The following is a 13436-nucleotide window of genomic DNA, read 5'->3' as shown; positions in this document are numbered from 1 at the left end:
GCCATCATTTCACCACCACACCCAGCCTTTTAATTTCTTTTTCTTTTTATTTCTCTCCTTTCTGCTACTTACCCCCTCTCCCCTCCCCACCTTCTCTCCTGCCCTCCGCCTAAACTGCAGCACTACACTGTACGCCATCCCCACTATACTATCCCTCCTTCTCCCCACCCCAGCCTTCTCCTTACCCCCACCCAGTCACCACTCCCATCATGCAGTGGTGCTGCTGCTCGCAGTGTGGTTTCAGTTGTCTGACACTGCAGACTTGTGTGCAAGTTGCATTTGCGCGCACGCGCGCGCGTGTGTGTGTGTGTGTGTGTGTGTAAATATTTTCTATGTCTCTTTTTTGAATAATGGACTTCATGTACAGGGGTTGATTCAGTATGGCCCTTAATCAGAGAACATAATTTTTCGAGGATTAAGGTATGTCTTGAACCCTCCGACTTGCCCCGCATGTCAGACGGTGAGCTGTCTAACAGTACTCGATGATTTAAACCACAAACACTTTCTCACCAATTCCATGGAGACTGAAGAATGTGTTTTTACAAACTTGGGTTCATCTTCGGTATTTGTAGTATTTGACTTTCTTTCACTTTTTACTGGATGCCCATCAAGTAGACCTTATAAGTAATGATCCTTGTCTTTATCGGCAAAACTATTCATATGTGTCGACATTTTCATTTGCGATTCCTCTATCACAGTCTCAAAACACATTCTTGGGCACCTGGCAACACCAACACAGTCAGCCAACTTGTGATCAAACTTGTGATTTCTAAGAGTATTGTCCAATGTGGCAATAAGTTATCAGCAAAGGTATGGCTATTTTGTTCTACGCTCAACATCAGTAGCTGCAGCTACCTGCATTGAGGTTGCGTCGTGCCTGCACAACAATTCCACTGTAGCTCACATGCTTTTTCCCTTGGATTTTTGCTGTTTTTATTTTGCTACATTTACTCAAACTGCTCTTTTTCCTTCTCTTTACACTTCACAATCACTGACACTATCACTTTCACTGACTGTAAATAAGAGTATTACATAACCCTATGAGGAAGCACTGTCAATTGTCTACGCAAATACATGCTTGGTGCGCAGCACTTGCAGTGTTCAACATGTAACCTAACGGCTGGTGACCCTGAAAAGACTGTACTGCAGGAGGTATGTCTCTTTCTTGCAGAACATGAAGTAAAACCCTTAATATCGCCGACATAGGATTGAAAAGGATACGGCCTTTTCACAAGGAATGCACATTTCTTCGAATACTTCCAGACTTTGAATCAAATTGAAACGTGGTGGTGATGGTCATATGACCTTCTTGAAATGACCTATTCATTTAAAACAGTTACAGTAATTACTTCACATATACATACTATTCTATGTCCAACAATAACAGAACACTTTGTGGTCAACAGTTACAGTAATTACTTCACATATACATACTATTCTATGTCCAACAATAACAGAACACTTTGTGGCCAGTGAGCAATAGAATGTTTAATCAGTGTCGGAGAGAAATGGAAGTAAAGATGAGAATGTGGGACCCCAGTGCAGTGTCATAAGAGAGTTATTGTTAAAAGTCTCAGGCATACTATGAAAAGTGAGAAAGTAGTTGAGAAATTCTATCCATTGTATAAAGGACCCATTGTAGTTGTCATTATGCCAGAGCCCAAGACAAGGGTGCAAACTAGTCCCACTACTGGAATGACCAAGGAAATGTTTAGCACTCAAGATGTATAATTTTTTGTAAGTGAGTGGACAAAAAGTGTAAATACTAGAGAAACACACTCAAAATTTTGAGCATTGAAGTATCTTCAGAGTACTCAAACCATGGTTGGGCACTTGGAAGGAATGAATGTTTGGCAATGCAATGATCTGAGAAGGTATTATTGGATAAGTCTCACAGCTGGCCACATTTGTTTTATATATTAACTGCAAGGAATTGTTAGAAAATGAAAACAGAGCATAAAATTATAGCATGAAGAACAGGAATTCTGGCCAGCAGGAAGTGGAGTGGAGGTTGCTTTTTATTGCATGGTGTAGTACTGTTTTTATATGCATGAACCTAAATGTATTGTGGTCTGAGAACCTTTGAGCCCTTGCTAGGGGGCAGCAACAGTTGTGGTGTAAGATAATCGAACATGTGTGAATACCCATAAAGAGTTGTGTAGAAACACCACTGATGTAGTGTAAAAGAGAGACTTGTTGAGAATCCACTGTAACTGTTTTAAATGAAACTTAGTATCTTTTATCCTCTATCCAAGGAAGTAGCAGGTAATGCTGGATTAAGAACATCCTCTAAGAGTCAACCCCTAGGAGAGACATGCTCTACATTGATGACTGCATCAATCCCCTAACTAGTTTCTAAATTAAGGTTACTGGTACATACACTGGGGTGGCAAAAGTCATAGGATACTGATATGCACATATACATATGATGGTAATATCATGTAGACAAGGTATAGTGGAGATGTCATTTGTATGTAAGTGATTCATACGAAAAGTTTTTGACGTGATTATGGACACATGATGGGACTTGACAGACTTTCAATGTAGTAGGAGCTAGATGCACGAGACATTCCATTTAAGAAATCATTAGAGAACTGAATATTCCTAGATCCTCAGGGTCAAGGTTGTATTGAGAATACCAAATTTCAGGCATCACCTTTTGTCAAGGACAATGCAATGGCCAACGGTCTTCACTTAACAACTGAGAGCAGCAGCATTTGTGTAAGTTGTCTGTGCTAACAGACAAGCAACAGTGAGTAAAATAACCACAGAAATCAAAGTGGGACATATGACAAACATATCCATTAGGATAGTGCAGCGAAATTTGGTATTAATGGGCTATGACAGCAGACGACTGACACGAATGTCTTTGCTAACAGCACAACATCGCCTCCAGCACCTCTCCTGGGCTCCTGATCATATCGGTTGGACCCTATGTGACTGAAAAACTGTTGCCTAGTCAGATGAGTCCCAATTTCAGTAGGCAAGAGCTGATGGTAGGCTTTGAGAGTGGTGCAGACCCTACAAGCCGTGGACCTAGTTGTCAACAAAGCAGTGTGCAAGCCAGTGGCTCCATAATGATGGATTCTGTATTTACATGGAGTTTACTGGGCTGTCTGGTCCAACTGTGCCACTCAATGACTGGAAATGGTTATGTTTGGCTAGTTGGTGAACATTTGCTGCCATTCATGAACAATGAAGGAATCTTTGTGGATGACAGTGTGCCATGTCACTGATCCACAATTGTTTGCAATTGGTTTGAAGAACGTTCTGGACAATTTGAGCGATTGGATTAATAGAAGAGATAGACATGATCCAGCGAAAAGCAGCGCGATTCGTCATGGGGACATTTAGTCAGCGCGAGAGCGTTACGGAGATGCTGAACAAGCTCCAGTGGCGGACACTTCAAGAAAGGCGTTACGCAATACGGAGAGGTTTATTATCGAAATTACGAGAGAGCACATTCCGGGAAGAGATGGGCAACATATTACTACCGCCCACATATATCTCGCGTAATGATCACAACGAAAAGATCCGAGAAATTAGAGCAAATACGGAGACTTACAAGCAGTCGTTCTTCCCACGCACAATTCGTGAATGGAACAGGGAAGGGGGGATCAGATAGTGGTACAATAAGTACCCTCCGCCACACACCGTAAGGTGGCTCGCGGAGTATAGATGTAGATGTGTAGATGTAGATTGAATTGGCTACCCAGACCACGTGACGTCAACCCCATCAATCATGTATGGGACATAATCGAGATGTCAGTTTGTTGACAAAATCCTGTACTGGCAACACTTTTGCATTTATGGGCAGCTATAGTGGCAGCACGGCCCAGTATTTCTGTAAGGACTTTCCAACGACTCAATGAGTTCACATCATGTGGAGTTACTGCACTGCGCCGGGCAAAAGCAGATCCAGCTCGATATTAGGATGTATCTCACCACTCGGTGTAATTTTTATTTATTTTTATAGTGGGGTTTTGTAGGTTTAATTTATTGAGCTGTGGCTTTGATAACTTCCACAGGATGGTAACATTAACATGGTACAGGTTTTGTGTGAAGGGAAATTATTCTTTTTGGAATTATGTGAATAATAATATTGGTTCAGTTAGTATAACTTTTGAAGGCTGCTTAACTGCAGTATAAGTTCAAGCTTATTCTCATTTTTGCCATACGTAACAAATTTAAGAAAGGGCAGCATGTGGGCTAATTACTCGGTTCAGTTTGTAGTCTGGGTCAAATGTCAGACTGAAGTTACTATAGCAGTGCATCACTCTCCATAGGCTTTCCATAATAGGGTGTTAGAACTTTTGCAGGGCATGTGAGGATTAAGCTCATGATGTCTGTTCTGTGACACTGATGAGCATCTGTATCCTCCTGTTCACCACCGAAGTACCTTCCAGGAAGGGATCCCGGATTGTAGCCTGGGAAGGACATCTGTCTTCAGGGGCTGTCTTATTTTTATATTTAGTCCTAACATTCGTAACCTTTCTTTTCATTTCTTGCTTCCCCTCATGGGGTACCATTCTTTTGTTTCATCCATATTTGAGCATTCCATCGCGTGAGCCCATCTACTTTCTGGTACCATCTTGAAGCATATTTCTTAAGGTTTTTCTAAGTATGAAATCATATTAAATATTATATTAAAAAATATTGTGTTTGCAATTTTGTCATATGATGAGATGATGGAGACCGCGGCTGTTATTTGAAGACAAATGTTGATGGCATTGGGACAGCAACCAGCAACAAATTTACTTTCAGTTCCTTTATTCAACGGGTACCTGTTTCAAATCGTTGTGATTCATCTTATTGTGTCTTATCAAATATGGAATATGTGTTTTTTGTAATAGAGTAAAATAAGTGAAGAGTGTGGTATAGCCAGATGTGACAGGTCCCTCAAAGTAGAACATAGTGGCATTTCGCATACATTGAGTTTCTTTTGTAAATAACAGATTATGATAATGAAGAAAAAGTAAACATGATTAATACTGGAGTATTTATTGTATAATTAAGAGGAAGGATTCTTGTTACGACATTTCGTATTTGAATTAAATGGCAGAGAGTATGAAATTTGCTGTTGTTTTATCGGTAATTATTCTTTAGTCGATTGATCGGTTACTCCCATATTGTAGTAGTATAAAAATGAAGTGTAACGAATCTCACATTAGTGAGATATTGGTCATAAGTTGCATAGTGTCATCTTCATGGTATTTTAAAGTTACCTTTAGTTTGTATAGACGTTAGTTTAGATCACATTCTGTTGTTTTTGTGTTTGTCAGCTGAAGTATTCCTTTTGGGCTTTGTGTGACAGCGAGAGTAGTCTTGTGTCACCTGACGTCATCACGAATAAAGCGAGATCTCCGCATTGTACAAGCGATGACCCGATCCTCCCGCAGACAATAATGTCAGATTTATTGATATTGTTTCTAATGGCATTTGTTTTATCAGTTTAATTTTAGACTCAGTACAAATCAGAGTCACTGCATGTTAAGAGAAGAATAAATCGTGTGTTTATCTTCAAGTTGTTGGACTATGCCTGTAGCACACTTCCAAATTAAATATTTTAAGCTTGACAACTATTACCACTTACAGAAGTATTTGACAGTCACAGGATCTCAATATAACTTAGAAAATAGAAGCACACTTACTCATTAGTGTGGGGGCAGCCTATGTGAGCACATAGAATCTGGCTGAATTAAATTCTGAAATTTTCCCACAAGCTTTAGAGACATGAAAGTTTGTGTACCCTCATCACCTATAAAAGAGCTAGCGTGTGTCCAACTAGTACAACTAACAACAAAAGGATGAGGGTAGTCCAGAAAGTTGTTACTTGTACGGATATGATATCCTGTACTTGTTCAAATATTAGTTTTGTACTGTTGTTATTTGTTTGAGGTTCTCCTCAGGAGTCGTGCAACAGATGGAGTTTGACAGCAGAAATCACTACATCACAGTAGATGTTTCACGGAGCTGCCAGTGCTGTACAGAGTGTCAACGAGGACCTCAAAGTATGCCATTCCTATGTAATACTGACGATGTGGACGCAGCTGGTGAAGGGCAGGGCAGGTCAGGGCAGCACAGTGATTGTTTTTGTGACTCGCAGCTGTAAATACGACAGCACACACTGAGGCATGAGGTGGGGCAGGGCAGCATGTTGACCGCTCATACCCTCAGCACGCAGTGTATTGGACCCAGTTTACTGTGCGAGTGCCACAAAGTTGACGGGTCGCATACAGATCAGGTGCTCTCGCAGGTCGGAGGTGACAGTGGGAACTGCCTCCCAGTATGTGCAGCCACTGTGTCGCAAAGTATTTCCATCGTTGCACTGCCGTGCCCAGCCCTTTGTCGGTTTTCTCCCACATTGTGACTGAACTGACTGTAGTTTGAGCTTAGTTACACTCAAACCAGATGTTAGTACTCCTATACAGGTAATAAAATTTCATCAAAATTCAGAAATTAAATGAAATATTTCAATTGACAACCACTAAAGCATTATTGATGTTGATTTTATTACTGAATATGCTGAAAAACGAAGTAATTGGTAAAAGAAACTGAAGAAGAAACTGTCCAGATTTGATGTGTATTACACAGTTGTTGTTTTCGAAAATCCAGAAAGGGAAAAGATGTATTGAAAAGTAAATACTAATCATTTTACTTTCGACTCTGGTCCTGGCAGAATTTTGTCACTTCACAGGGTAAGCAATAGCTGAAACTTGTGGCATCAGACAGAGACTGAGGACACTCTCACGATGCCACAAAGTATGGTCTGTCCAGAAACACGTCACGTGCCCACGGGTGAAAGTAGCTGTCCCGTGTGATTAGCTCTGATCTTTACAATACACTGTACAAAGCTTCTTGTGAAGTATTATTGTGCCATCTTCAACGCTTTTTCAGCCTCGAGTTTTTCAGTCTTCCAATAGACCTTTTGTCATATTCTCTCCTTCAATAATAAGCTGTAGTAATTGATATCCCACATCCCCCCATAATATGTCCTCAGTACCGTATCTTTCTTTGTTTTATGCAATGTAACGGTACTTTGCACTGTTTCATCTAGTCGTGGACATTCACATCCACATTCATATCCCCATCTGCGTAAAATGTTTCGATGTTCTGCGAACAGTCTTTGATACTTAACTTTTGTATCAGTTTCTCGTTGAGCAGGTGGTGTAGCTCTTCAAAAATAAATTTTCTTTCCTTTATGAAACATGCCTGATATTCATATCTAGCATTTTCGAGACAGTTTTTGTGGTATATTAATGATTAAATGATGTAGGTGACACATTGGAATTTTATTTTCTGCATATTTATTTCTGCAAAGGCAGGCACAAATTTAAGTTTTGTATGAAACTTAAATTTGAAATCTATGAGCTGTTATGAAACTAATTGCAAAATTTAGTTTGACAGTTGCAACAAGTTCGATAGAATTAGTACATTGAAATAAATCAGTTTTCACTATGAAATTCCATGAAATATCCACTTTCAATATTCGATTGGCTTTTGATACTAATATGATTTTGGTGTCTGTACATTGAGTTCTATCATTATTTTTACAAATTTCTACATTTATTTATTTATTTATTTATTTATTTATTTATTTATTTATTTATTTATTTTTTTTTTTTTTTTTTTTTTTTTTTTCCAAATATTCCCAGTGCGTATTTATATTTGGTCTAATGTATTTCGAGTTTACACTGCAGCGTCTCCATAAGTCTATTGCATTTGTATATTACCCACCAAATTTTGTCTCAAAGTTAAATTATTTTCGTAGATATAGTAAGTGTAAGCCAATACAACTGAAAGTTCTGCATCGCGTAAATGTCACGTGATATTATGTCCTCGGCATTGATCTGTTCACTATATACTGCCCATTCTACTGCCTTATACAGGATGCACGCAAGAGACAAGATACAAATCAGCACAAACTCTGCTGCAGGGTGAAAATTCATTCTGGAAACTGTCCCTTAGGCTGCAGCTAATCCTTTTTTCCTGCAGTGTCGTATCTTCCAAGAGCACTACTTGCATGAGGTGTGCTGGAGAACTTCTTGGAAAGTAGGAAAGATGTACTGGCAGAAGTAAGGCTGTGAGGACAGGCCGTGAATCATGCCTTGATAGCTCAGCCCGTAGAGAGCGCCCCCCCCCCCCCCCCCCTCCCTGCGCCCGCCTCCACTCCCCAAGGGGCATTGATTTTGGTTCAAGTCCTGGTCCAGCAAACAGTCTTAGTGTACCACTCAGTTTCAAATTGGTGCACACTTCTAGCAGAGTGAAAATTTGTAAATTCATTTTGGATACACATACTTTTCAAAAGCCCCAGTACTAGTCTCCACGGTCTAAGTTTCACACCCTAAAGGAAGACAGAGAGTATGCAGCGGGTAATCATTCTGGTTGCAAATTGAAGTCTGACTTGTGCAAAATTTTCTCATTTTGATGAATTGAATGTCTAGCCTGTTCATTGTAGATTTTGCCTCTCACTTGGAGTCACATTGTTGATCTGGAATGTTACCCAAGTGTTTGGAGGAAGACACTCCTTCAGCTGCATTGCCCTTTTTATTGTGACATTGTTTTGGATTACCCTTTTTGAGAATACTGCAATTTTGGTCTGGAGGAGTTAGTAGATAGGCCAGACTTTTCGCTGCACTCAGTAGGTGGTTTATCTTGCACTGAAGGCAGACGAGATCCAGAGAAATGAGATATTGTAAAATGTACAGAAAAGTCGGTTTGTCTTCTGTTCAAATTGCCTGGGAGTATTATAAGATAGACTTCACATTGGTACATTACAGCAGGACGACAGTACCAATAACCTGAGTGTGACACTGAGTGCTGGGAAAGCATACTAGACTGTGTGTATGGGAGTCAGTAAACCAGGCATATAAGCCTCTGCACGGTGCTGTCAAGGATACAAAGGAGAAAGCCGATACCCCTTAAGAAAGCCCAGTTGGAGTACGTAGCAGCGATACAGGAGCCCCAGCAGAGAGTGAGAAAGAGAGAGAGACCTGTCAAAGCAGGTAGAAAGAGTGCAGCAGAGGGCAACGAGGTGCATAATGGGATACTACAGGAAAATAAGGAGTGCCATGGAAATGATAAGGAAACTGAAGTGGGAGAATCTCACAGGAGCTAGACTGTGAGATGTGGGGAGGGGGAAGAGAGAGAGAGAGAGAGAGAGAGAGAGAGAGAGAGAGAGAGAGAGAGAGAGAGAGCAAGGGGCGGGGGGGATTGTAACTGCCAATGTCGGGTAGTGAGAGAGAGAGAGAGAGAGAGAGAGAGCGCAAGGGGCGGGGGTGATTGTAACTGCCAATGTCGGGTAGTATTGGAGATCATGATCCCCAATTAGCGTACAGCCTGATACTGTGTATATATTTCATACTTAAATTAATTTACTAATGTCAGTTCTTAAAAATATTAAGTTTTGTTAACAGTGGCTCATAGATAAGATACTCACTATTTCAGCAGTTACAAATAACATTCAGTAATAACAAAAATGTTGTTTGGACAGAATTGTAAAGAATGACATAAAATCCATTTGAAACTTAGGTACCAATTTAAAATACAGTGTTATAATTAGTCAACCACTATGTATTTCATCATTTGTTTTCTGAGATTCATAAACAGTTATACTTTCAAACATTAAGATTGAGATTTAAACACCCAAGTACCACGAGAAGTCGATAACTCTTTGTAAAATAACAACTTTAATTGTAATTAAGCTTGTTGACAATGGAATATTATTTATATTATTAAATGTTTTATAAATGTATCATGCGCTTATACCGTTGCTGTAGTATTTGGTTGGTCAGTATTCAAAAACAATATTCAAGGTACAGTATTCAGTCAGCCAGTATTCAAGATATTTGATTGGTCAGTATTCAAGAACAGTATTTGATTGTTTGAGGGCTACCCCATGTAAAAACAACGTGACATGTGAGTGGAGGAAGACAAGTTTGAACATATTTCTAATGGTGTTTTTCACCTGTAAAAAGTATGCAGGTGATCAAAATAAATGTATCAGGTTATCAATTTATGACAACCGCCTTGGACCAATATGTCTTGCATCGAAGAAATGGTATTTTAATATTGTTATAAAAGTATCCATTTCAGTGCTGCCATATTTGGGTTATCATACCAAGCACACTCACCTGCAGGTTAGTTTTACATAAAGATAAAAATAAATTACACTAGAGGATTCAAAGACATGTGATGTACGCTGGTCTGTGTTGGGGTGTATAAGGGAGAGAAGTAAACAAGTGAAATAATTTACCGGGACATATCTTCAGTCCATTCCCAGAGAGCTGCTTTAAATTTGAACATGTGGTCCAACAGTGGGAAAACAACAAAGGTTATAGACAATAGAATAATGGTAAATATACTTTTATAGTAAATTATTGTGTAATAATACTAGGGATATAAAGCAATTAAATGAGTTAAAAATATTATGTTCATCGGCTTGGCAACTGCTGTATTTGTGACCAAATAAAAATTCTCTATCTAAAAGCATGCCCTGTCTGGTATGGTGACTAATCTGTGATGCAAAATAAATTCTGTACACTGGTCTTTCCATCACATTATATTATTTTAGGATGTTGTTGTTGTTGTAGTCTTTAGTCCTGAGACTGGTTTGAAGCAGCTCTCCATGCTACTTTATCCTGTGCAAGCTTCTTCACCTCCCAGTACTTACTGCAACCCACATCCTTCTGAATCTGCTTAGTCTATTCATCTCTTGGTCTCCTCCTACGATTTTTACCCTCCACACTGCCCTCCAATGCTAAATTTGTGTTCCCTTGATGCCTCAGAACATTTCCTACCAACCGGTCCCTTCTTCTTGTCAAGTTGTGCCACATACTCCTCTTCTCCTCAATTCTATTCAATGCCTCATCATTAGTTATGTGATCTACCCATCTAATCTTCAGCATTCTTCTGTAGCACCACATTTTGAAAGCTTCTATTCTCTTCTTGTCCAAACTGTTTATCGTCCATGTTTCACTTCCATACATGACTAAACTCCACACAAATACTTTCAGAAATGACTTTCTGACACTTAAATCTATACTCGATGTTAACAAATTTCTCTTCTTCAGAAATGCTTTCCTTGTCATTGCCAGTCTACATTTTATATCCTCTCTACTTCGACCATCATCAGTTATTTTGCTTCCCAAATAGCAAAACTCCTTTACTACTTTAAGTGTCTCATTTCCTAATCTAATTCCCTCAGTATCACCCAACTTAATTTGACTACATACCATTGTCCTCGTTTTGCTTTTGTTGATGTTTATCTTATATCCTCCTTTCAAGACACTGTCCATTCCGTTCAACTGCTCTTCCAAGTCCTTTGCTGTCTCTGACAGAATTACAATGTCATTGACGAACCTCAAAGTTTTTATTTCTTTTCAATGGATTTTAATACCTACTCGAAATTTTTCTTTTATTTCCTTTACTGCTTGCTCAAATACAGATTGAATAACATCTGGGAGAGGCTACAACCCTGTCTCACTCCCTTCCCAACCACTGCTTCCCTTTCGTGCCCCTCGACTCTTATAACTGCCATCTGGTATCTGTACAAATTGTAAATAGCCTTTCGAGAATTTGCGTTAGTATTTTGCAGCTGTGACATATTAAACAGATATTTCGTTAATTTTGCACATCTGTCGACACCTGCTTTCTTTGGGATTGGAATTATTATATTCTTCTTGAAGTCTGAGGGTATTTTGCCGGTCTCATACATCTTGCTCGCCAGATGGTAGAATTTAGTCAGGACTGGCTCTCCCAAAGCTGTCAGTAGTTCTAATGGAATTTTGTCTACTCCCGTGGCCTTGTTTTGACTCAGGTCTTTCAGTGCTCTGTCAAACTCTTCACGCAGTATCGTATCTCCCATTTCATCTTCATCTAAATCTCTTCCATTTCCATAATATTGTCCTCCAGAACATCGCCTTTGTTCAGACCCTCTATATACTCCTTCCACCTTTCGTCTTTGCCTTCTTTGCGTAGAACTGGGTTTCCATCCGAGCTCTTGATATTCATGCAAGTGGTCCTCTGTTCTCCAAAGGTCTCTTTAATTTTCCTGTAGGCAGTATCTATCTTACCCCTAGTGATATGCGCCTCTACATCCTTACATTTGTCCTCTAGCCATAGGATATACAGCTATTTTTGATCCTCTCTCTAGGATGGGACTTACGTCCAGAGGGTGTTGCACTTGCCACAGTGGCGGCCGAATTACATTTTGTGGAGCAGCCACGGTAACTCAGCTGAGCTGGCTGACCAGTTTATCGAGCACTTTTTCACACTGTACGATGGTGAAGATCGGACTTGGCTTTGGGATCTGTACCATGAGGATGCCTACTTCTCTCTCTCTAGCACGTATCTTCCTGGACAGAGCACGGCAACTAGTGCGAGGTAAGTGCAACTCCACCAGTACTGTGTCATGGTCTGTTGCAGGCTCTTCGAGAATATAACATGTGCAAATACAGGGTGACCAAAGGGAAAAATTGATGATTTTCAGAAGAGCAGTTGTATATTGACCTTTAAGGATAACATTTTCAAAATACAAAAGTGAAAGTTATCGTCCTCTGTTTCAGTTAAGTGGTCTCTCATAAAAAAATTATGTCATCCTGATGTCAGCCATTCTCCCATATACAATTTTCAACTCTTCACTAGTAGTTACTCTTAACTTGGACCAACAGGTACTGATCAACCGGAGCCACTGCGTCCTTATCTGCAGCTTTCAACTCCATTAAAATTTTGGGTTTGCTAACGTAGACACTCTTTTGGAAATACCCTCACAATCAGTCAAATCTGGTGATCTTCCTGCCTTGAATGTCACTGAAAAGGGAAAAGATACCATTGCTTTCTTTTAAATAAACTTTTTAAAATTTTGCAACTGTGTAAGTCTTTTAGGTGACAGATTTTCATATATTAATAGTGCAACAACAGATAATCTTTGACTGCTTTATGCCTTGTAATTTTATGAAAATACTTTTCTCGTTTGGTCAGTCATTTAAAGCTTCCATATAAACAGGAAATCAATCAGAATAACTTCTTCAGACAGTGTAGGTTATTTGCACGATTCACCTATAAGATATTTATTTTCACGCTTTGCAGTAGTGTAAACTCGATTATAGAAGGAGTTAGCATCCCGCTCAGTGTTATACAGTTTTCCAGTAAAGCACGAGAAGGACAATTTTCAGTTTGCAGTACAATATAAAACTGTCTATTACAAATGTTAAATTCATACAATTTTTCTCGTCTCTTTTCTTTGTTTTACAATTATGACAACAGTAATAATGGTCACAGGAGAGACGATAAAACGTCAGTACCTTCTGTCCTGCATATCTTGCTAGACAAGGACTTCTGAGTATTAGAAGAGTTCATCTCGCAAAACGGGAGTGCAGAAGGTGCATCTTGCTCTGATGTATGGTTAGGTCTTTGTTCAAGTCCTGACCGTATAC

At 39.5% G+C, this 13436-nt stretch overlaps 1 protein-coding gene across 2 annotated transcripts in view; it reads left to right on the top strand.

Annotated features, from left to right (window-relative positions):
- LOC126210365 (nuclear RNA export factor 1-like) overlaps positions 1-13436 on the top strand; it is a 143095-nt gene that overhangs the window by 97582 nt on the left and 32077 nt on the right. For both annotated transcript variants that reach the window (XM_049939582.1, XM_049939581.1), the window contains exon 12: positions 12155-12384. In XM_049939582.1, coding sequence (XP_049795539.1) covers positions 12155-12384 — 230 coding nt within the window. The remainder of the gene's footprint in view (positions 1-12154; positions 12385-13436) is intronic.

Source organism: Schistocerca nitens, chromosome 10 (genome assembly GCF_023898315.1).
Source record: "Schistocerca nitens isolate TAMUIC-IGC-003100 chromosome 10, iqSchNite1.1, whole genome shotgun sequence".
Taxonomy (NCBI): Eukaryota; Metazoa; Arthropoda; class Insecta; order Orthoptera; family Acrididae; genus Schistocerca; species Schistocerca nitens.
This window is presented reverse-complemented; position numbering and strand designations above follow the sequence as displayed.